General features: G+C 38.8%; 1 protein-coding gene across 4 annotated transcripts in view; it reads left to right on the top strand.

Annotated features, from left to right (window-relative positions):
• Positions 1-491: 491 nt before the first annotated feature.
• The window catches only part of NDFIP2 (Nedd4 family interacting protein 2), a 58,193-nt gene continuing 35,063 nt past the window's right edge, over positions 492-23,621 (top strand). For 2 of the 4 annotated variants that reach the window (XM_040539112.1, XM_040539106.1), the window contains exons 1-3: positions 494-661; positions 19,673-19,829; positions 21,280-21,407. In XM_040539112.1, the coding sequence (XP_040395046.1) occupies positions 626-661; positions 19,673-19,829; positions 21,280-21,407 (321 nt within the window). In that variant the 5' untranslated portion in view covers positions 494-625. Of the gene's footprint in view, positions 662-19,672; positions 19,830-21,279; positions 21,408-23,621 lie in introns of all 4 variants that reach the window. The other 2 variants (XM_040539119.1, XM_040539127.1) reach the window with 2 other exon arrangements.

The following is a 23,621-nucleotide window of genomic DNA, read 5'->3' as shown; positions in this document are numbered from 1 at the left end:
GCGGGCATGGAGACGCTTTATGGGTTTCAGGAAACATTTATAGGTTTTAGGAGACGTTTAAGGGCTTTAGGAGACATTTATGGGGTTTAGGAGACATTTAAGGGGAAAGAGGGAAGGAAATGGCGGCAGTTTGCCCCCATCTTGTCAGAGTGTTTTGAACTGAGGGCACACCAGCCCAACGACTTAGCACACAGGGAAACGCCAACTAAGACACCCCCAGGCGGCGCCCTAGCTGCCTGGAGGGGCCACACACTGCCCTGTACGAGCCTGGCCGCGTTTTGGGGCGGCCACAACCCAACAGAGCCGCCCAGCCCCCCCCCTCCCCGCTCAACCGCTCCCTCAGCGGTCGCAGCTTCGCGCATGCGCGGGCGGGGCTGTTCGCTGCGCTCCGTCACGGAGGCGGGGCGGGGCCGCGGCTCCGAGGGTTCCGCCCCTGGAGGGGGCGGAGGGGGCGGAGGGGGCAGGGCTGCGCTGTGCCGGGGCGGTGGCGGCGGCTCCGGTGGGGCGGGGAAGGGAAGGGGAAGGGACGGGGACAGGGACGGGGGAGGACCGGCACGGGAAGGGAAGGGAAAGGAAAGGAAAGGAAGGGCCGGGCCGGGCCGGTGGGGTCGGAGGAGCGGCCAGCATGGAGCACCACCAGCCCGCCAGCCGATACCGAGTGGTGAGCGCCTTGTCCCCGGCGGGGAGGGGGGCGAGCCCTTTCCCCACCCTTTATATTTTATTTTTAAATTAATTAATTAATTTTTTTCACCCTTATTTTCTCGGCCGTCTCTCGTTTGGAGGCAGGGGGCTGTGGATCGCAGGCGGGTGACCTTCAGGCATTATACTCCATAAGGGTTTGCCGCCTGCCTGAGCTGCTGGCACTGTCTGCTTTATTTTTATTATTTTTATTATTATTATTTTTTGCAGTTACTGCTTTATGGTCGGTTGTACCCGTCTGTGGGTTTTGTTGCCGGTTATACCTGTCTAGAACCCTGTGATTCTGTACCAGCCTTGTTTAATATCAATTGCGCTCAATATAAAAGGTTGTTGGTCGAAAAAGAGGATGTGAGCACAGCCAGTGTCCTCAAAAGTTTCAATGTAATCCCTCAGTTCCTTCTGCTTTATGACTTCGGTATGTACATAACTTATACTGTGAAAGTCTGAAATCTCTGCTGTTGCTCATAATTCCTGTTTCTTCTATGATCTTTCACCTGAGTGCTGGATTTACCTTACTGGCCTTGTTTTTTTGTTTTTGTTTTTTCTTTTTTCTTTACTACATCTTGAACATCGAAAACAATGTCGACAGAAGTCATCACATCTACTTGTGCATACATTGTATGTCCGAGGCTTCTTTACACGTTTCTCTAGATATAAACGTTGCCTCTGGGTTCCAAGCGATAAGCTCGCTTTACATTTTAAAGTAGAAATAAGTGCTAATACCTATATTCAGGTTCCTAAGTCGTGACGTACAAAAACGTAGCAGCAAATACCTTGTTATAGGTCTGGCATATTTCTGTTGAGAGATCGGCAAGCAGTGTGGGAGGTTTCTATATGCTCTTGGATGATGGTACGCTGGGACTGTCATAGAGCTGACGAGCAGACACAGCAGTCTGTGACTTCTGAGGAGTGACGTGTGCCTTCCGTAGGGCAGCGGGTCCCAAAGCGCTTTGTGGGTCAGTGCTTCCCTTCCTGCACCACATGACCATAATTTAGCTAAAGTCAGCAGAAGTCCTGAAGTCATTCCTTCCTTTTTTTTTTTTTTGCGAAGGAGAATGAGAATGCTGGCAGAGACTTTTTTTTTTTTTTTAGCAGTGTTCAAACGCTGTATCCTCCTTAAGGTCTCAAATAACCTGGGTATGTTTTAAGTTTTTTAAAAAAAAATAGTTCTGTTACTCAAAGGAGTAGAATAGAACACGGGAGGATGGAACAAAGAAATAATTTGCCTCTAGTATTTTAAGTTATATCTGGAACTTCCAGCTGTGATGCTGATGCCTAGCTTTGCATAAATGCTTCTTGGTGTGGTCTTCTGAAAGGGCTAATCTTAATGTTAGACAGTAAGTGTTAGCCCATTCTGTTCCCCACGTATGTTAAATTATGTGGCCAATTTATGTCACTGAGGTTTTGTTAGAGAAGTGTCTCTGAAGCCTTTGCAATTACAGCACGTTAAGTTCCATTGAATTTATTGTAGGTCATAATGAAAGTGCAATTTTAATCTCTGATGTACTCTGGAGTTTAAAATACCTTCCTAATTGCTATCCCATAGGTAAGACCATGTTGTTTCATCTTCTCTCCATTATATCTGACTGCCAGACATTGAGATTTTTGTAATACTTACTTACTGTGTTGGGTCAGGGAATGGAAGGAACCATCTGCAATTGCAGATGTACTTAATTAGCACCTGACTATTGCGATCGTGTTATGAGGTATTTGCTTGTGTAATGTCTGTTATAGGTAGTAGGCAGTAGATTATTGCAGCTTTTACGGTCATGTCCTAATCCTTGAGGACAAAATATAGAAGTGAAATACTACTTAACGTGGCTAATACTGCATTGGTTTTGTGCGTGTACCACTCCCTAGTGCTAAGCTTATGAAATCTGACCAGTTCTGATATGTTCACTCTGTCCTTTACTTTTTGCCTTCATGAGTAATAGCAAGAACTCCTTTTTTTTTTTTCAGTTCTGCCTTTACTTCTAACTGATCTTTTTTTTTTTTCCTCTATTCAGTGCAAGTTGTCTTCTAAATAGTTACAATTATTGGCTTACGTTTCTGTTCATAGCAGTGACAGTAGGACTTCAGTGAAGTTGAAGGAGCTATCTCACTGCTATCTCTTCTTGTTTGTGGCTCCTTTAAACAAGTTAAAAGGCTTTAAGAATTATGGGCACTTGAATTTTAAGCTTTTGCACAACAAGCCACTTTTAGCACTTTTTACGAGATAAAATATCTGATCATAAATTTAGCCCTCGTTTTTTCTTATTTTTTTGTGACAAACACTACTAATGCTTCATTCTGCATCCTATTCTTTCTTTTGCATCTGTATTTTATTTAAAAAGCATTTAAAAAATGTTCAAACGATGCAACTGTTAAAAAGCTGCTGTTTGGAATTGCAGCAAAGTAAGTGTTGTAAACTAAGAGTGGGCAGTAAATCAGCATTACGTAACTATCTGCCGCAGGCGTGTGTGACTTGTATTGCTCTCTGCCCCTCCTTTTTTGTCCTCCCTTTATAGGGCAAAAAGACAACTAATTGATGGGTAAGAACTTGTCATGCTTTCCTGCAGGAATATGACATCAGAAATAAATCAGCCAATCTTTGTTGTCTTGCTTTACTTCCTTTTTTTTTCCCCTTCTTAGTCACTTACATACTGCAATTCTGTTGGTAAAGGACTTAAAACTTCAATAAAACTTCAATTCAGGCGTAATCAGTTCAGTTGTTTTCCTTTCTCCTTGCTGTCTTTTTTTTGTTTGCTTGTTTTCTTCCCCTGTTCTGCTCGTTATTAGACAAGCGGAGTGAGGCATAAACTCTAGGAAAACTATAATTAAAAATTCTTCAGTGATCACTTTCCTGATTCTTTTTAACTTCTTGCTCTGTGTCATCTGACTTCAATTTGTGCATTGCTGTCTTGCTGTCTGAAATGTTTGCTCATAGTCCAACTTCTTTGCAGAAAAAGATGACTCGAATGATGCTTTGTGAATCTCTACTGAAGCAAAGCAAAAGAAAGGCACCTGTTTTCTGCAGTGCGTAAAACTGAGGGAGCGACTAAGTCCTAAAGCTTGCAATTGCTTTTTTTTTTTCTGTGAAATGTGGTTTTCCAGGTAATTGAGTCATGAGGGAAGACTTCAAATCCACGAGTGATCTAGGTGCATAAAACCCATCGAAAACTGCAGAATTTGTATTCTGAACTGCTTAAAAATTATAACTCCCCCCAGATGTTTCCTGATTAAAGCTTTAAGGTTGTTTTTCTGGGATCAGGTAGCCAGCAATCTTTGATTTATATGGGAGGTCAGGTCTATATAGGTGAGTGGTAAAATGGCTAGGTAGGTAGAGCCAGAAGCAGCTGTCCACATGGATGTCAGTTTAGCTGTCACTGGACTTGCCAGTGCCACTGGAGCATGTGGGGTTTGGGAATGCTGCTGTGGATTGTGAGTGATGTGTGATGCCAGACTCCCAAGACCTCAGACTGCTATTGTATGGCACTATACAGGGTTAAAGAAACTGATTTTTTTTATAGGTGTGCGAATCTTATATAAGTGTGAAGTTGTGCGTGCTTTTTAGGAACAGGATGAAGAAATGAAAGTTGCTACTATAAATACTTAATTCCAGTTAATTCCCCTACATAGTGCTACACATTGCGAATAGTTTTAAAATTATCTCAGATAACGCTTAATATTCTGCATCTCTTCTGTGGTGGGTTGACCTTGGCTGGCTGCCAGCTGCCCACCATGCTGCTCTCTTACCCCCCCCCTCCTTGGCAAGGCAGGGTGATGGGAAATATAGGAAAATAGGATGAGATACCTCATGGATTGAGATAAGGATGGGGAGATTGTTTTGCCTGTGACAGTAACTGGTGAGCAAACTTGATTTGGGGAAGACTAATTTATTGCCAATTAATACAAGTAGAGCAGTGAGAAATAAAGAGAAAACTAAAACTACATTCCCTCTACCCCCCTTCTTCCTAGGCTCAACTTCAATATTAACTCTTCTAGCTATTTTACCAGCCCCAAGTGGCACAGGGGCATGGGGGCTGCAGTCAGCCCATAGTGCTTTGTCACTGCCTTTCCTTCCTCCTCTTCCTTCTCTTCTCCTGCTCCAGTGTGGGGTCCCTCCTGTAGGAGACAAGCCCTTCAAGAACTGCTCCCACATGGCTCTGTACCACAGGGTCCATCCATCCCCCAGGAGCAAACTGCTCCAGCACAGGTCCCCCCCGGGTGGGCGGCAGCTCCCCCCAGGCCCCCTGCTCCTGCGTGGGCTCCTCTCCACGGGCTGCAGCTCCAGCCCGGGGCCTGCTCCTGCGGGGGCTCTCCATGGGCCGCAGCCTCCTCCAGGCCACATCCACCTGCTCCACCGGGGGCTCCTCCACAGGCTGCAGTGTGGAGATCTGCTCCATGTGGGACTCATGGGCTGCAGGGGGACAGCCTGCTCCACCAGGGGCCTCTCCAGGGGCTGCTTTTGGCAGTGGTGTGTCCCTTTTGGAGCTGGTTGGAACTGGCCCCCCTCTGACATGAGAGAGAGGGGGGCAGCTCCCAGTCTCTTAGAGAAACCACCCCTGCACCTTCCCGCTACCAAAACCTTGCCACATAAACAGTACATCTTAACTCCATTGTCACTGACTCTTTACTCTCACAATGTTATCTGGTTGAACCTTAATCAAAGTCAAATGGTCTTTTTAGGTCTTACATAAACATGAAAGTCAGTCTACAGGAGAAATGTGCACAAAGGAAATTTTCTCCTTCCTTTCTTTTCATGGGACTAAGTAGTGACTGGCAAATAAATAAAAACCAAACTGATTATTCTGCATCTTTGAAATGAGAACTCTAGCCTATATCCAACATATTTATTGTCTTTGGAGCACTCTTATGTAATTGGTATTACTGAACAGATCAAGCTAGCTTACATTAGGGAGATTTCTGTTGCTTTCCACAGATCTGATGGTGAAGTCAGAACTGGAGATAAGATGCTGCACTTCAGAGATTCAATTTATGGTACTGAAGAATATTGAGTAAAGATGCATTAAGTGATAAGCTTTGCTGTTGCTTGCCTATGACAGTTAAACTGGCACTTCCAGGGATACAAACCTCATATTCATTGAAGATAAAGTTTTTTCAGTGCACCTTATTTTTGTACTTGAAGCTCCTAGCGTGGACCTTTTAATAGTTTAGAAGGACTAATGAGGATCTACTGAAACGAGGTGGATTACACTTTTAAAGAATGGGCTGTCTTTGCACCTCAGACACTTTTATGATTTAATAATAAAAACTTAAAATTTTGAACATTTCTGTAACATTTTCACCTGTGACAAATTTGTCTATTAAAGTGTATGCATTTTCTTGAAAGAATAGCGTAATGTTTTTATAAACTTCCTCTATTTTTTGAGGAATCTTGTCACAAATGAAGATGAAAATTTATTAATGCTTAAGTGTGTTTTCAGATACAGTAGTGATGCAGTGAATGTTTAAAAAGTAGTACGTTTTACATTTTTTCACTTTTCAGTTATGTTTTTGAATACTTTCTGTTCCATATGAAACAAGGAACTAAACCTCAAAACTCTGTGTGCTCCTCTCAAGTCAAGGAGATGAGGTACCAGATATTTACAAGGAGACAAAGTATTATACCCATTAAGCAGGATGCTCTGACTTAGTGTGCTGGTTTTGGATCCCTTTTTAGAGGACCACAGCTTTAATACCCAGCTCTGTGCCTGATTCAGAGGAAGAAGCCCCGTCTCACTGATAGAGCAGGAGCGGCTGCAGCTACAATAGCTTGCTGCTGCTTTGTGTGGGCGCAGGTTGTGGCATGTGGGTAGCTTCCTGTCTCTTTGGTGGGGACGCAAGGGGAAGTAAGGTGGGTTTTTATCAGCCCCATGTACAAATTGGATTAGTTATATAGGGCACCGGTATTACCGTACTGAGCAAAATGAGTAATGTACGCTGGTAAAATGTACCTGGGTTGTTCCACTCATGTCTTGCTCCAAAAGTATTTTTAGGCATAAATTTAGGGTTAAGCCTGAGCAAGAGATAGGCAGGGAGGAAAGGATGGAAATATCATTGTCTGTTCCGGTGCAGCAAGCTGTTGGCTTGTGAAAGCTGTGGGGGGGTTTAGGTTCTTAAAAGAAGGATGTGACTGCCCTAAGATGTGACATTAAGCTGTGGAAGGTAAAAGGAAATCTTCAGGCTGTCGTGTACCTGACACATCTAGTAAGTCTTGTAGCTCTGTTAAATAGTAATAAAAGGCAGAAGTTCGGTAACAGGAAGAAAATGCTTTCAAATAACACGGTTGTCAGCAGAAGACACCTGTAATGTGGCCAAGCTTGATCTGTTCAGATCATGCAACTTTAAAAAAGAGGAACTTGAAGCACTCTGTCAGCTTCTTTGCATGAAAAATGAGGTAGGAAGTACGTTAGGAGAGCATCAGAAACCTAGTACTTAGAAAGTGCTGTGTTAATGCAAAATTTTAGTAGAAGTCTTCCAGGTGGGGTGAAAATGAGGCACTTAGGAGAAATGCCTAATTCTAGGCTATATTTGAAACATTATTCCCAATGACAATGTTAACAAAACGAGGAAGTACCATCAAGTATCATCAGTGCAACTGGAAGTATCATCAGTACAACTGGTAGTATGTATTGTTATTCCTAACTTCTTGGGAACTAATCCCTAGTTTTCTGTTGTAGATTTGATCGTGGTGTTGAGTTGCATAGTCTCCAAACCTCCTCCTAGACTTCAGGTGCTTAAGCTGCTTTGGAAAGGGGAATGATGAAATGGGCACATACCAGCATACCCACAGTGGGCAAATTGATTTCACGCTGAGAAGAAAAGTAATCTGAAGAGGAGATGGGCAAAAAAGAATGAAAAAAAATGGCAATTTGTTAGCTTGGAGAGGCACTGCCAACGCTTCCTACTGAAGCTGAGCTATTGTACAGCCAAGACTGTGGGTTTGAGCTGCCTCAGGCTTAGGTCTCCCACTTCCTGGACAAGTACTGTAACAGCTAGCATATTTTAATAAAATGAGCACCCCCTTTGCCAGCTGTGTTTTTAATGAAAATGACTAACTTCTTCTGTTTTGTGCTGAAGTCATTTCTGACTTGCACAGCCAGGGCTCACAGATGTCAGGATGTGGATGCCTTATGGCTTTGAGACTTATAATGAAAGTGGAAAGTATATTTCCACTTTAACATTTAACTGTTTATTCCACTTCAGCATCATTTCCATTATCATAGGCTAAGATTAGCCTAAAACAGGAACAGTCTAACTTACTTTTCAGTCGCTCTGTAACCAAAACATCATAGGATATCCTGAGTTGGAAAGGACCCATGATGATCATTGAATCCAACTCCAATTAGGTACTGAGCCACCCCCCACAACCTTGTCCCTGACTGTGCCTCATTCAGCTGAGTTTGGAATGGACAGGATGATTTAGAAAACAGGCCTCAAAACTTTGATGTAGACACAACAAAATCCGGTCAGTATCCTGTATGTTACTTTTTTTTTTTGTTTGTTTGTAACGCCACTTTTCATTTTCTTCAGTTACTGTTGGAGGTGCTTGGCAGAGGTTTGTCATATTACTTCTTGTAAAACGTGGCCTTCCAGGAATAAAAAGAGAGGAGAAATCTTGGTCTCTGACTACTGTGTAGTAGTTCACAAACATAATTTGTCCATTTTAGCTTTGAAGAATATTTTATATTTTGGCACTAAACCTGTTAATGTTAACTGTAAGAGGGGTCAGAATCAAGTTCTTGGTAAAGCTGTATATGTAGCATGAACTTGTTTTTGCTTTTCCTTGCTTAATTTGAAAAGATTATGTAGAGCAGCCTTGAAGAAATGATAGATGATACTGTAAACATCATCCTATCTCCTTATTGCAAAAATAACTTTTTTTTTTTTTTTTTTGCAAAGTAACATAAGCTTGCATTTAAACATTGCTCTGGTAATGCTTAGTGTGGTTAACACTTCTCATTTTTGTGACATGAGGGATGCCTTAGATAAAGCACAAGACAGTTAGAATAACAATGCTGGGTATTATTGAGGCCAGTTGTGCAGTTGATTATGGTATTTTGAATCTACTGTCATTTTGGAATTTAAAGGAAACAGTACCTAAAGTATTTTTAGGGAATTTACTGAAGCATTAAGATTTTCTTAGTTAAAGTTCTAACATTGGGGTCACAACATAGGCTTGCATCAAATGCAATCAGAAAAAATAATATTGTAAGCTGTTTACTCTTAAAAACCTATTCCAAATCCTAGAATGAGAGAGCATAATTCAGACAAATGAGTAGGCTGCTGAAGCCCTGCAGTGTTGGTCTACAGCTGGTGATGAGCATTGTTCCGTGTTCCTTCCCTGTGCCTCAGGGTCAGCTATTTTTATATACTTACTGTGGTTCAGAGGTGGCACTAGTTTGGTCTTCTGCTACTCTCCTCTGTACAGTTGAGCTTCCTCCTAGACTGTTACGATGCTTTGTTTTGTTGATGTTTAGCTACCTCACAGTTAAAAATTTGACCTGCTGGAAAGTACCTGCTTCTAGATGTGTGCATCATCTAACAAGTGAGGGGCCCAGAGAATTGTGCTTTGGGCCAAGTATTACGTAGACTTGTTTTAAAACACTTAGTTGACACTCTAGCTCTGTCTAACAATAGGGTTGGAAAACTCACTGCTATCTGTTGAGACATAAAAATGCATTCCTTAAAGAAAGGGCCTAAGGTCATGGTTGTTGTGAATTGTGTTTGTTTTATTAAAACTGTGTGTTCCATAGTGGATGGAGAAGGATAAGACCACAAATCAAAGTGAGGACTTCTTCATTAGAGCTCATTCTTCTGCATGTAATGCATAGAAAGTATGTTCAGGTCATGTCATGTATCTGTATGGGTTTTTTAACCTGTTGTAACATCTGTCTCTATTTTTTTTCTCTAATCATTTAGTTTACTGCTATCTTAAATTGATGAGCTTGAGTACTCCATTTTCCTGTTACTAGGAAAAGGAGCTATGCTCAGAAAATCACACGTGATTGACCTGCTTATAAGAATAGAGTGAGTTAGTTTTTAATAACTTGATAATTTTTTGATTTGTGTGTTATTTAATTAATATTTTCATTTTGGGGCTACTTCGTGGTGTTGAGTAGGAGACTGTTCCTTCATGGCTAGCTTTTTCAGATGCAGAAGAGAGAAAACCTCAGTGTTGCCAAAAAAAAAAAAAAAAGTTGAGATATTTTAATTTTTTTCTTAGTTCTACTCCAGAATTTTCAAGGACACATAATTACCTGTGATATAAGAGGCATAAACTGGAGTCTTTTTTTTTTTCTGCCTAACTTTGGTCAGGGATTTAAGGTGAAATTTTATGCTCCTTCTGCAGTGCAGTTACCACGATACTTCTCCAAGAAAAAAATTTAAAACCAAAAAAGACAAACCAAAACAACAATAACAACAAAAAACTACTTTTTCCTTATCTTCCCCCTGTAAAATGAATTTGCCATTTTTAGCATCCTCCTGCGCTGTCCTTGTTAGGAAGCTGTGTGTGAGCTGTTCTACTGTACTTTGACTTTTAAGTGAAGCATGTATTGCATTTACAGTAATACCCAGCTTTTTGAATCAACTGATTATTTTTCAGGTAAAATGGAAGCTGGAACTAGCTGTTGAATATTAAATTTGCTGTTGGTGAAAGCCCTGTGTATTTCCCAATTTTACTTTTTTTTTTAAAAAAAAAAAAAAAAAAAACAATTTTACAGTTTACAAGTTTTGTATGTGTCAAATGACCAGAATATACTTTGTGAACAGATTCTATAAAGCTGCTGGTAAGTCAGGGTGTGTCTCTTTTGATTTGCGATTCCTGGAGCTGTTGATTAGTGGCAGCTGCCAACAAATCCTGACGGAACATTGGCCATGACCATGGAAGATACTGAGAATGAACAAGAAGGCTCATTGTATGAAACTGCCCAGATGCTGGGTACTGTATGCACTTGGGGATTCTCACAAGAAGAGCCTAGTGGAGCTACAGCAGGCAAAGGGAGGCAGCCTTCTTAGCAGTGCAGTCTAAAATGATTGGTGGGAGTTGGAAGTGACTGGTGCTTGCAGGGTCATGAAGGCTAAGCAATTGTAGAGCTGTTACTCACCCCCCAAAAGGCCGAACTTTGGTTTAAATCACAGGAAATAAGCTACATGAAGAGAAATGAATATATGGAGTTTATTAATACACAGGATCATTGATAGTATTAGCAGACCCAAGAATGTAAATTCATGCACATCAAATCCATAACAGATGCTAAATGAACGAAGCAGAGATGTACCATTTACCAGCCATAATATAACAGCTGGAAATGTTAGAGAAGTTTGAGGAAAATGGATGGCAAATAAGTGACTAAGGTTTTTGTGCTTTCCGTGCATATCCTGATAGTTGTGCTGGAGACAGAACGTTTCCTTAGACTGATCTCTGGTCTGAGTAATACTTCGTTTTTTACTAATGGGTCTGTAAGTTAGATTTTCATTTTGAATGAGAAAGTGTTCAAGGAGGAGAGCCTTTTTTTTTTATACTATTTTTTTTAATAGAGTTTAAACTAGTTCCTCAAGCTGTTCTTGAGTTACCATTTGACAAACAGAAGGCTAGGTGGTACAAGGTGATCTTTTTAGTAACTAGAGTTACTAGTTACAATTTCTTACTGTGCACAGGCTTTAGAGTAAGCTTTTACAAACTTCTCTTCTAGAAACATTTTTACACTAGCAGAAAAAAGATTTGAAAGCTGTTGGTCCTAATTGTCCGCTTTGTTAATGTTAGAGACATCAGTTCTTTGTTGGTAGATTTACAATTAATTTCTATAATCATGTGATAGGAAAAACTTCTAGAAACTATAACTGACTTGAAATTTTACAATAAATATGAAAGATATATCTTGATCATACCAAAATTTCAGTATTCAGAATTATCTCAGAATAATTTTGTATGAGAGAAGAAACCCCCCTAAGTGGGGAGAAATGGAAGTGTTAACACTACTAAGAATCGTTTAGTTTTTAGAATATTTACTGTTAGAAAAGAGTTCTGATACTGACACATGGTATGTTGATGTCCTTTATGAGCAGGTTATTTGCTATTAATGTAGGGGTTGGGAAGGCATAGGTATCTAAGAAGCCATAGGGAATGAGTGCAAATGTGTATGTCATGCTATCTAATGTGTAATTGTTTAAATTTGGATTACAATGAAAAAAAGTAAAATTGTATATGTAAAGTAGCCACTGGGGGAGGTGAGCATTTTCCCTTGAGGAAGTCCTGGTCACCTTTTCTAATTACCGCCTCCCCTGCTGGTTATAGGTTTCTTTGAGGAATAATTTGATAGTTGGGAAAATCCAATAGGCTAGATCTCTAGTTAAACAAAAGTGACTAAAATTATTTAACAGCTTCCTGAGTTAAGTGCCTATAAAGTGTCTTCAGTGTCTGTGGCTCACCTTAGTTATACATGGGTGTCTAACTTTGGCAGAAAAGCCATCCTGTTGCAACATATTTTTCAACAATGTTCAGTATAAATCTCTTCAGATTCTTTTTAGTAGAAGTTTGCCGACAGAGATTGCGGGTTTCCATGGTACCTAATCCTTATTTAGCAGACACATTTGGTATTTCTACACAGCTGTGGAATGGCAGCAATGGACTTCTGTTCTGCTTTTCTGCTTCTAATGCAGATTTTACACCTTTGACCTCAAAACATGTTGATTACTGTTGAAAACTTTCTGCAGAGATGTATTGTTTTAAAAAATGACAACAGGCAGACAAAAAAAAAGGCAACCAAAAAAAGCCACGCCACTATCATGACTGTCACTAGATCTCAGTATGTGATAGCGGAGACTTGCCAAGTGATGGGATGATGGAGGAAAAAATACTATGTTCCGTGTGCTTGGGAGTGCTGATTAAATTTGATCAGTTAGTTTTAGAGAAATACCAAAGAATTAAAAGCAAAAGTTAGTTGGAAGTTGCTGGACTTTGGTGTTTTACCAGAATGTACTGAGTGCCTTATAATCTTCATCGCTTCAGGGTTTGGTATTTATTAGAAGACTTTCATCTTCGGAGACTTTCAGTTTTCTAGAGTTCTGTGGCTGTGGCCAGTATTGCGTGTTTCAGGAGAGATTGCATATGATGATGATGGACTACAAGTAGCTTGCTTCCTAAGTAGCTGGGAAGTTGTCAGTCCGCTCTGCGTGAGTTTGTGTTGGGCTGGTGTTACAACACGAACTTGGGGAAAAAGGCATCATCTTGCTGTAAGCTGTTGTATTGGTAGAAGATGAAAACCTGTACTTAAAAGAAAGCTAGTAACTTAAAATGCAATGATGAGGCATTCACCCTCTTCACTGCTTCACCCCCCCCAATATTATTTTATTTTTAAAAATTGTGAAAGATTTCTTCCAAATGCTGTTATGGGTTTTTATTTTCCTCCTAAGAAAATAAGAACAGTTCTTTAGTGGAAGGATTTATTTCTCTCTTCTGCTCTTGTATTTCTTGTCTAAGAGTATTTATAGATTAAAAGCCACCAAACAATCAAAACTAAAAGCAATAGTGACCTAAATGAGGGTGGGTTGATCTTAATACTTGAATGGCATTTATAGGTTAATGGTATGGGTTTTATGTTTATTTTTTTTCTAAAAATAAGGAAGCAATAGTCTGTAGCGTGTGCTGGTTAGACCATAATGCCATTCAGAAACAAGAGAGATAGGGAAGTTGAACTAAAAGCTGTCTCTAACATGAACTATTTTCACAACAGGTTCAGAATTAAATTCTATTTTAAGATTGCATTTGTTTTTATTTTTTTTCCCTAGAAAATCCAAAGATTAACACTTTGCTATTTGCAGATGAAGAAGCCCTACTTTACACTCCTAGAACTGAAAGAGGCGATGCAAGATGTGGTTACAAGACCAGCACTTAATACGCAACCCTTATGTGATCTAGTGAAATTGTTTTTGTGTATTCTGCATTTCTTATGAATAGCGTCTCGTTTGTATGGAACAGTTAAGAATAGGTTTACAAATCATTACCAATAGGCAGGTGTAAAAGACCTTTATTTTTTTTAGTACATAGAGATACCATGTGTAACATAAAAAAAAAAAAAAAAGGGAGAAGCTTCCTGAAAGCTTGATGAAGATGATGGAAGTTTTCTTGTTAACCTGCTGTTCTTTCCACCTATAATATTTACTGTGTTAGAATTCCTGTGGAATAAATACCTGTGCACCAGTATGGAAGAGGTCCTGAATCTACTGCAGAAGTCTTGGAATACTTGTTACGCACTGCAGAGGCAATCTTAAGATGAGTCCTTCCCTGCAGCACCAGAAGCTGCAGTTAAGTGGATATTTTTGGTTGACCTTTCGGCATGGTCTGAAACTTGCTCTAGAAAACTACAAGTGTGGAAGTGTTAACTTCTACAAAGTGACAAAGATAAGCCTCTGCTGCTGAGAGTGTTGCTTTTCATGGAGGAGGTGTACCAGTTGACTGGCTTAGCATGCAAAGGTTGAATTTGCATGATCTAGTTAGGTTATCTCCATGCTTTCACATAAAGCATATCATAAGATTCAGTATTTTGGAGTTTCTATGCGTTGTATTTGTTTTAACACCATTGGGATGAACTCATAAACTGATCAGTGTGAGGTCAAAACTGGAGGAGCCAAGCTTCCTGAAAAATGTAATAGTAATATCATGGGAAAGGCTAGAAAGGAGGACAAATCAAAGTACTTACAATTGAAAATTGCTGGTGAGAATGCTGGTCTTCGGTGTCTCAGGCAGAACCATTACTACTGAAACTTATTCAAAAGCTTACCTAAAAGTCAGGTTGTGTCAAGATGAGCTGGTCATAAAAGTATAAAAAAAAGGACAGAAGAAGCAAGCTAGCTAGATGCTTTTTTTTTGTCTGTGGCAGCATCTTCTGGATAATTTTATGCTACACTAAAGAAATTTTATAAATAGCATGAAAGTAGCTGATATTTTTAAACAAGGTTTTTATACTGCTTGTAATGTGCTGTTGAAATTTATTATGTTGCAACAATTTTACAATGTACATAACTTCTGTAAATCGCGTTTTTTAAAATGGAAATTTACAACTTCTGGAAGAATGTGCAGAAAATTAGTTACCAGAATTACTGAGTGATGTTTGTGTATGTTAACCTATCAATGTGAATAGAGCTGGCATGTGCTACTTTATCTACATTATCAGAAAACATCGTTCTAATCTTCTGCAAATAGTATACACGTGGCATTAGACGTCAACACATGATATCTTTTTCCTGTGCCCTTTTTAAAATTTAGTGTATCTTAACAACTTGCCTATATTACCCCTCTTCTACAAGTCAGTCAATGCATCACCTATGCATTGACTGGAGTAATGGATTTAAACTGAAAGAGGGGAGATTTAGATTAGATGGAAAGGAAGAAATTCCTTACTCTGAGGGTGGCACTGGCACAGGCTGCCCAGAGAAGCTGTGGATGCCCCATCCCTGGAGGTGTTCAAGGCCAGGCTGGATGGGGCTCTGAACAACCTGGTCTGGTGGGAGGTGTCCCTGCCCAGGGCAGGGGGGTTGAAGCTAGATGGTCTTTAAGGTCCTTTCCAATCCAAACCGTTCTATTAAATGAAGCAAAATGTTTATCCAGCCCAGCAAAGTTTGGTAGGTCATAGAAAATTACTGTTTGCAGGCAAAAGAATAGTGTAAGCAGAGAGTGAGGTGGTTCTTTTTGTTTGTTTGTTTGCTTTTTTTTCTCCTTTAAAGGCTTAAAGAGTGAAAATATCCATGCCTGTCCCCTCAGGAAAGGACCCTGTGCCAAGCACTTTCTTCTGGTTCATGTTCTGTATAGTGTATAAGTAGATTTTAGGTATCAGATCTGATTACTTTGGAAATAACTACACAAACAAAATAGAAGACTTAAGGAAAGGAGAAGATGCAGCACTTAAAGAAGTGATTTGTAATAAAAATTAAATGCTAAAATAGCTGTGTTTTCCAAAATATTTTTATGCTGGAATATCTGTCCCTGATTTTTAGCTTCTTCTGGAATGAAATAGTGAATTATTGTTTTATAGGTGTTTTCTGCGAAATAAACTGAAGGTGTATTATTTTTCTTCAGATGACTTTTACCAGGTGTTTTTTCCTACATTGCAAATATTCTCTGGTAGTCCCCATGAGATTTTGAGCGTTTCTCAGAAAAAAAAACATTGCTGCTGTATCTAGCTTTGCATGTTAGCTGTGCTAAGACAGACACATCTTGCAATGTATCTGCTAAGACAGATACAACTGACTCTTCAGCCTGGAGTGTACTGTAGTTCAAGGGCTGTGAAAGCTGGAGTTGAAATACTTGTGTGTATAGTTTAAGAGAAATGTAAGTCGATTAACAAATATTCCCTTTTTTAATTGTAAAGCTTCTGGTCAGCCAGATACACTGCATAGAAACCAAGATTTAAAGGAATCTGCTTTGGATTTTATGAAGATGAATTTCTAGACAGCTAACTATTTCTAGGTATGGCCAACTAAACTACAATTGCAAAGGAAAGCATTTTTTCAGAAGAAAGTTTGATACAGAAATAACAGGAAAAAATGTCTTTGCATTCCACTTTTAAAATGCTGTGATGAGGGCAGGGGAAGGTGGTAACTTGCAGTTGCTTGTAGTTTAAGAGGTCCTAACAATTGTTTTTTTGTTTGGTTTTTTTTGCTGTCATCTTAGCAAATGCAGTTGTATTGCTTACAACTATATAATGGTGGTGGTGGTGGGGGGGTTGAACTGTAATCTGTAATTTCCCCTTGTCCTTTAATTAAAAAGGCAGGCTAAAATAATCTTGCTGTTGGAAAACTTCTTAGGTCTAATTTCTTCACTTTTAATGTTAAATACTGAGAAGGTGATGTTTAAGTACATAGCTTAAGTAATACCTTGAAACAGACGTTTTCTGTTCCCTTCTGAGTGTTTTTAGCTTGGTTTCTATGGAAATGAAACCAATGTAGTGTGTCAGGCCTCTTCTTCCCCTGTCTCCAAAAATAGCTTCTAAATTTACCAGCCAGTATAAGCCAAAATTAAACAGGCAGGGGGAGGTTCGAAGAGGGTTGGGCTCCTACAGGTTGCCAGCAAACTGGTGACTCCACAGAGGAGGATCAGTGCCCTGTGAAGACAAGGCAGATAGAGAAGGTTGTACCGTCCTGTCTTGCAGCACGTCTACACTGTTGGCATAGGCAGAACTTCCAGCTTGCCAGAGCAAGCTATGCTTTTTGTTTTATTTTTAATTTTTTCCATTGGAGACCGAGGAGAGCAGAAGAGCTGAAGTTACTGTCTTGAGGAGAGAGTAGGAGTCAACACTTGAAGCAGCACTAACAAAAGCTAGCTTCTGCTCGTGGGACAATTAGCCTTTATTACTCTAGCTGTAAATACTCAAGCTTCTTAAGCCGCTTCCTGTGATTTTAATGCTGGGGTATCCTGTAAGGAGTGTTGTGATTGTCTTACTGCAATAGGATAACCCTTATACACTTAAGAATTTCTGAAAGGTCTATAGAGTAAAATAAAAGACAGGATAAATAGAAATACTTAGTCCCTGAATGAGTCATACTAAACAAAAATCAGAACTATGCCTTCTCAATGCTCTAAAAGGCATAACAGGACTCCTTTGTATAAAGCCTGTAGTATGGAGTTTCTCTGTTTCCTAATTGCACTTGCTACAACAATTGAATGACTCGTTAACACGGTGAAGTAAAGAAGTCTTAGGTTGGGAGAATAATATGCACCTACTGTTACCTACATCATTTGCAGCTGTTAATAAATTTCAAATAATCTGGAGAAAAGTAGCTTCCAAGAAACCAAGCAGAAGAGAGAAAACTAATTTCCTCAGTAATGTCAGAGTGGGTATTGAGCAGTGATATGCTCCTTGACCAATTGGTGCTGTGAATCTTTGTAGAATGGTCACAGCACAAGCGGTGTATTGGCAGGAGGGAAAAAGCTGTTATTGAAGCAGACAGCAAGAGGAAAGGAGGAACGAAGATAACAGACAAATACATTAACTAGGCTTTACTTCTTCCCGTGTTTGTAGACCAGGTTGTTGCAGTGAGGTAGTCAGAACTACACACGCATCCCAGATACTATTTGTATTTGGTGTACTAGCCATTAATGCAGAAAGCCAGAAATTTTGTTATTTGTCTCATTGCTAGTAAAATGACAATTTTATTTAAAAGTAGTTTTGTTAGCTATATCAACTTCAATACCATACTATCTTTGTGAATGATTGTACTTAATGTAGAACCATTTTTCTCTGACCTGCTTGACCTTTCTAGAATCAAGTGTCTTGTCTTCTCACACGCTTTCTGTATCTCTAAATACATTAGGTTATTTTGAAGTGGTTTTCTTTTTTCAGGCCTTAACTACTATAAATAGCTTTACAGATTTCTCAGTTTACTGCTTTTTCTGGATCACTGATTAGACATTAAATGACCTGACTGCTCAGTACCCAGACACCTTCAATAACCTCTATCAGTTCTATTCAAGGTCACCTCTTTTCAATAGCATGTGCTTGTGTGTGTTGTGTGTGCATGTATGTGTGTGTATATGTGTATGTATATAGATTTGTGTATATATCTGTTTTATATACAGATGAAACCTTTCCTTTAAGCTATAATTCTTTGAATGCAGTATTGGGAAGGACTCTCGAGAAAGGCTCTAACAAGTAACTTAACACTTTTTCAAATTTGACACATTTAAAGACAATAGCGTAGAAGCTGTGTGAAAATTTTATGAAACTGTTCTGTCACAGTAACTTTTTTTGAAGTATTTTCCGTTTGTCGTTGACCTGTCTTTTCAATTTACCTGTCTTTAGTTAAATGTCTTACTTGCTTGTAATTCCTTCTGTTATCACTAGTTTATTGTTAGAAAGAAAAGCACAGAATTTATAACCTGCAGAACTTAGATATACTCTGGATATGCAACCATTTTGTAAGAATATAATGCTAGTTAATAAAATTTGTTTAGCATTCTTATTTTCCAATAATCTGATTACAGTTTGCCCAATACAAAAGTAATGATATATTCTTAGTATTTTTTTTTGTTATTGCTAGGACAATAATATTCTGTATGATGTTTTTAGAAACTATTAAAATTATAGAATTCTTGTTTCAGATATGTTCAATTTATTCATCTGACTGTTTTAAATATGAATGCCTCAGTAGTCGTCATATAGGCATCTCGTAGTTCACACTAGTGTGAACACTAGTATGTACTAATATTTTTTTTATATCAAGCTTGTATTCTTCCTTCTTAGTTTGATTCTAAACACTATCAATTTAACTAAAATAATCAAAAACACCTTCTCAAAGAACATACGTTGGTTGATGGATCTGAATTCTATTGTTTTAACAAACATGCTTGCTTATCGTAATTCTCAGTTCTCTGTAAGCTTAACTGGACATGTTCTTTTAGAACTACATTTTAAAAAGCAAGCAAACCAGCAACTTAAAGTTTTATAGGAAAGGATTCTTTCTCGAAGGTAGAGAAATGCAGAATTTTTTGGAAAGTCTTAAAATTTGAGTGGAGAAGCTCTCTAACGAGACACAAGAGTATAGGAATTACATTTATACAAGTAGTGTTATTTCTTGATTTCCTCTAGATTGATACAGTAAAAATAGTTTTGCTCACCTGTTGTTTTTTAACATCAGTTAATATATTTTATGAACGTATTTAAGAAGATTGTTTAATAGTTTTAAAATATTAATGGAATAGAAAGTATTTTAAACTTAGCATTTTCCCAATAGAAAACATTAAAAATGCAGATTTTTAAAATTCTGTGAATGTCACTGAGCAAAAGTGACATTTGGGGGGAGGGGGAGCAGTTAAGATTACTTTTGGCTGTTTACTTTAAAAGTACTTAACTGGACTTAAGTAGTCATGTGCTGTTTGCATAAATATTTTCTTTGGTTTGGTGGAAGAGCGATTTTCTTTTTGATCACAGTCCTGCAAGTGTTAGGTGGTTGTGTAAAGAAGTGCCTGAAATTTGTGTGTTTTTCTTTTAAGCTTCACAATGAGGATGACCCACCAGAGTCTTCAGCAGCTGAGCAGTCTTCCACTTCTACAGAGACTACACAGACTCCTCAGACAGCAGCCGTATCTGAAGCAGATACTTCCCCCCCACCTTACTGTAGCATAGCCGTAGAAGCAGCTGCAACGTCAGGTATTTTTCCTTACATAACAGCTTGTCAGAGAGGAGTGCGTATGAATCAGCACTTGGTTCAGAGTAGTATGGTGCTGCGGTATTTCTTCTATGCACGCAATTGCAGCAAAAAGCTAGGCTTTCATGCACAGCCCTTTGTCCAGTTCGTTCAGAAGCATGCTTTTAAATTGCACTGATTCTTCCAAATTGCTAGACTAAATGGATGTTCATTAATTAGTGTAATGATTAGCTTTTATTTAAGTCTGCCTGTAGTTCAGTGCCACATTTAATCTACATATTTGAGTAGTGCTTCATTATTAGACCTCATTAGCAATTTTCATTGCCTGTTTAACACCCCTCCACTCCCCTGTCAAACCTAAGACTTCTTAAAAGTATGTGCCATGTTTGGTGAAAATATTGCCATGAAAAAGATTTATTTTCCTTTAAAGACTCTTCATAAAACTTCTTGTGGAAAATTAGAAGCAGGACTTTTTCCCCATTTATTCACTACTCCTTTTCTGATGAGGCCGTGACCCTCCTTTAGGGTATAGGAGACTTAACAGCAGGCAACATCAAAGTCACTGTTTCAGCGAAGTTGCCTGGATTTGCATCTCCCATGTGCCGAGTAAATGTTTCGGAATTAATCTATGACCTAATTCTTTAACGATGATTAAAGAAGCAATTTCCTATCCCTGCTCTTTCAGACAGTGTTTGCAAGTGTAACATGTAGCTGTGCTGAATTAGCCTTATGTGTAACATTTTTGTAGTGTGCTGACATATTTTTGCCATGTGACCTGTGCTGACAAATCTTTCCCATGTAAGCAATCTTGTGCAAACTATTACTGGCTGTAGGCAGAACCTTGAGGTGTATTTTAAATAGATTTATTCACTTAATTAGTGGTTCTATGCTATATTTACTTTGCTATTTTGATATATAACAATGAAGTCTGTGGTTCGTTTTGATATAGGAACATTTTCAAAAGAATATGATGAAACTGAAAATCTGGAGAAAATGAATTTCATGGAGCAATTGGAGTTAGCAACAGGATCTTGCTAATAAAAATACATTGTAATTATTAATAGACTTAACTAATTGATGTTGAAAATTAAAAGCTTTTTTAGGATATTTCTTTGCATGTCTCTTCTATGATATTATAAAAAAACACTGGTTGGAACACCTAGAGATATAGCTAAGCTCATGAATTTTTTTCATAAACTGTTTGCTCCTTGCAGCACCTATTTTAAGGTTTATGTCTTGAGTAGCAGCTAAGAGAACCATTAATACATGTTCACCACTTAGTTGTATAAAAATACATTTTTTAAAAGTTCGTAAGAACGTGAACCCCAAATATCATCAGTTTCAGATTCTAGAGAATATGCACTTTAAAGCTCAGTAGTTTTGTGCACATAAAGCTTGTTATTCTTGATATCTTTCTGGTTTAAAAATGCATAACCTCTTTATTTTGAACAGAAACACACAATGAATTTTACCCTGTACCGCCTCCATACAGTGTAGCTACCTCTCTTCCTACATACGATGAAGCAGAGAAGGCCAAAGCTGCAGCAATGGCAGCTGCTGCAGCAGAAGTTGCCCAACGTGTAAGTGTTGTAGTTCTTTATTTCAACTTTGTAAAACCTGAGGCTAATCTAATTGTTTATAGTAATTCAGATCGTATTATGGCCTATTTATTAAAATAAAGGTAAACAGATGATTTTAGATATTTTGGATTTTTTTTATAGATTAAATCCATTGTACTATGGAAAGTGTATAGTATTTACTGTTCTGAGGCATAGCAGCTGGCTAAACACTTCTGAAAGCCAAATATTACTCTGTTTTAATAATTAATTTACTATTTTGTTACCTTTTAAGTATCCACTACTAACGTTACTTTCTACAATTAGTGCTGATATTGAGTGTTTCAGGTGGTTTTAAAAAATTAATTAGTAAAGAAGGTAGAGCTTTGGAGAGGAAGGGGATTCTAATAGTCCGGAAGGGTTGAAATACCAAACAGCGGAGATCTTCCAAAAGGAAAAATCCCTGCTACTTGTTTCATGAAAGCTTTAATACTGAAGTTTGAAGGAATGTTCCAAGTAACCCTGAATGTTCAGGCTGAGGGAGATGGGGTTGTTCAGCCTGGAGAACAGCAGAAGGCTTTAGGAGATCTTACAGCGACCTTCCAGTACCTAAAGGGGGCCTACAGGAAAGCTGGGGAGGGACTCTTTGTCAGGGATAGGATGAGGGGGAATGGCTTTAAACTGAAAGAGTAGATTCAGATTAGATATAAGGAAGAAATTCTTTACTCAGGGCGTGGTGAGGCACTGGCACAGGTTGCCCAGAGAAGCTGTGGATGCCCCATCCCTGAAGGTATTTAAGGCCAGACTGTATGGGACTTTTAGCAACCTGGTTTTGTGGGAGGTGTCCCTGCCCATGGCAGGGGGGTTGGGATTAGCTGATCTATAGAATTCCTTCCAACCCAACCCATTCTATGCCTTAAAAATAAAATAAATAAAATCACGTACCACAAGTTATAGTACACAGTAAATGAATAGGTATATAACCAGTGCTTTTAATTTTGTTTGAACTAACGTTATAAAGAATGCAGTATTCGGAGTAAAACCAAAAATTCGATACCTGCAATTAATGTTAAATGTTAGTTTTGTAAACAATTGATGATTTTGTTCTTTCTTTTTCTCTCCCAAATTTTGAAAGGTGGAAGTTCTGCTATTTGATAGGATTGGCCATAATATGCTGTATTTAATTTAGGCTTCCAGTGCTTTCACTAGAAATCCCCATTTTGAGATCAAGGTGATTTAAGATGGAGTTTAAGGTGGTTCCTTGCCACCTCAGATTTTGAAGTGGTGCCTCACCACCCTCTGAGAATAGGTTGTCCAGAGACGTTGTGGATACCCCATTTCTTCAAGACCAGGTTAGATGAAGCCCTGGGCAACCTAGTCTAGTGACTGGCATCTCTGCCTATGACAGGGGTGTTGGAACTAGATGATCTTTGAGGTCCTTTCCAACTGAAGCCATTCTATGATTTTATGATTCTAAAATTTTACTGACTGGGTTGTAGCTATTGGGCACATTGTGCCTGTGAATGGAAAAAAATTTTTACTCACACAGGTGGAGTCGGTTTCTTCCTTGACTGCCATGCAGTAATCAGTATATGCAGCTTTAAGTATATGCAGCTAAATTTAAAATGGGTTTGTGTAACATCAAGGTGAAGGTGTTGCACAAGCCTGTTTTACTAAATGTAGCAGTGAACCTGGAATATTTGCATGGTTACTTGCCAAGCTCCTGCTAGGAGGTGGTCATCTTGTAACCTTTTAATCCATGCTTCTGTTAGAGCAATTATGTTGTCTGTTGTTACTGCTTGTAATATAAGTACAATTTATGATGAAATATTGGTCTGAAAGAAATCCTTAATCTGAAATTACAAACCTTTACATTCAAAACATTAGCAACCAAAACCTTAATTTTAAGGGTTTTTTTAAATTTAAGGGTTTAAGGACCAGTCCTATGACACTTCAGATGGGGCACGTGTAACTTTCTTGCAAGATTCCTGTTGCTTTTAACTTTGTACATCTGGAACCCTATGGGGTGAAAGCTGTAGACATAAAAGCAATTGTCCTTGACCTGAATTTCATTGGAAAAAAACCTCAGGCTGGGATTCAGCCAATTCTAAGAATAGAGTTAAGCAAAAACAGTAGTTTTTAAACTGTGTTCTTAAGCCTTTTTATTTTGGAGCACTTGAATTCTCACATGTTTAGGTCACTGTGTCAGAAACATCTTTTGCTCATTCTCAGAAAATC

Source organism: Cygnus olor, chromosome 1, assembly GCF_009769625.2.
Source record: "Cygnus olor isolate bCygOlo1 chromosome 1, bCygOlo1.pri.v2, whole genome shotgun sequence".
Classification (NCBI taxonomy): Eukaryota; Metazoa; Chordata; class Aves; order Anseriformes; family Anatidae; genus Cygnus; species Cygnus olor.
Note: the sequence above shows the minus strand (reverse complement) of the source record. Positions and strands in the feature narration are given on the sequence as shown.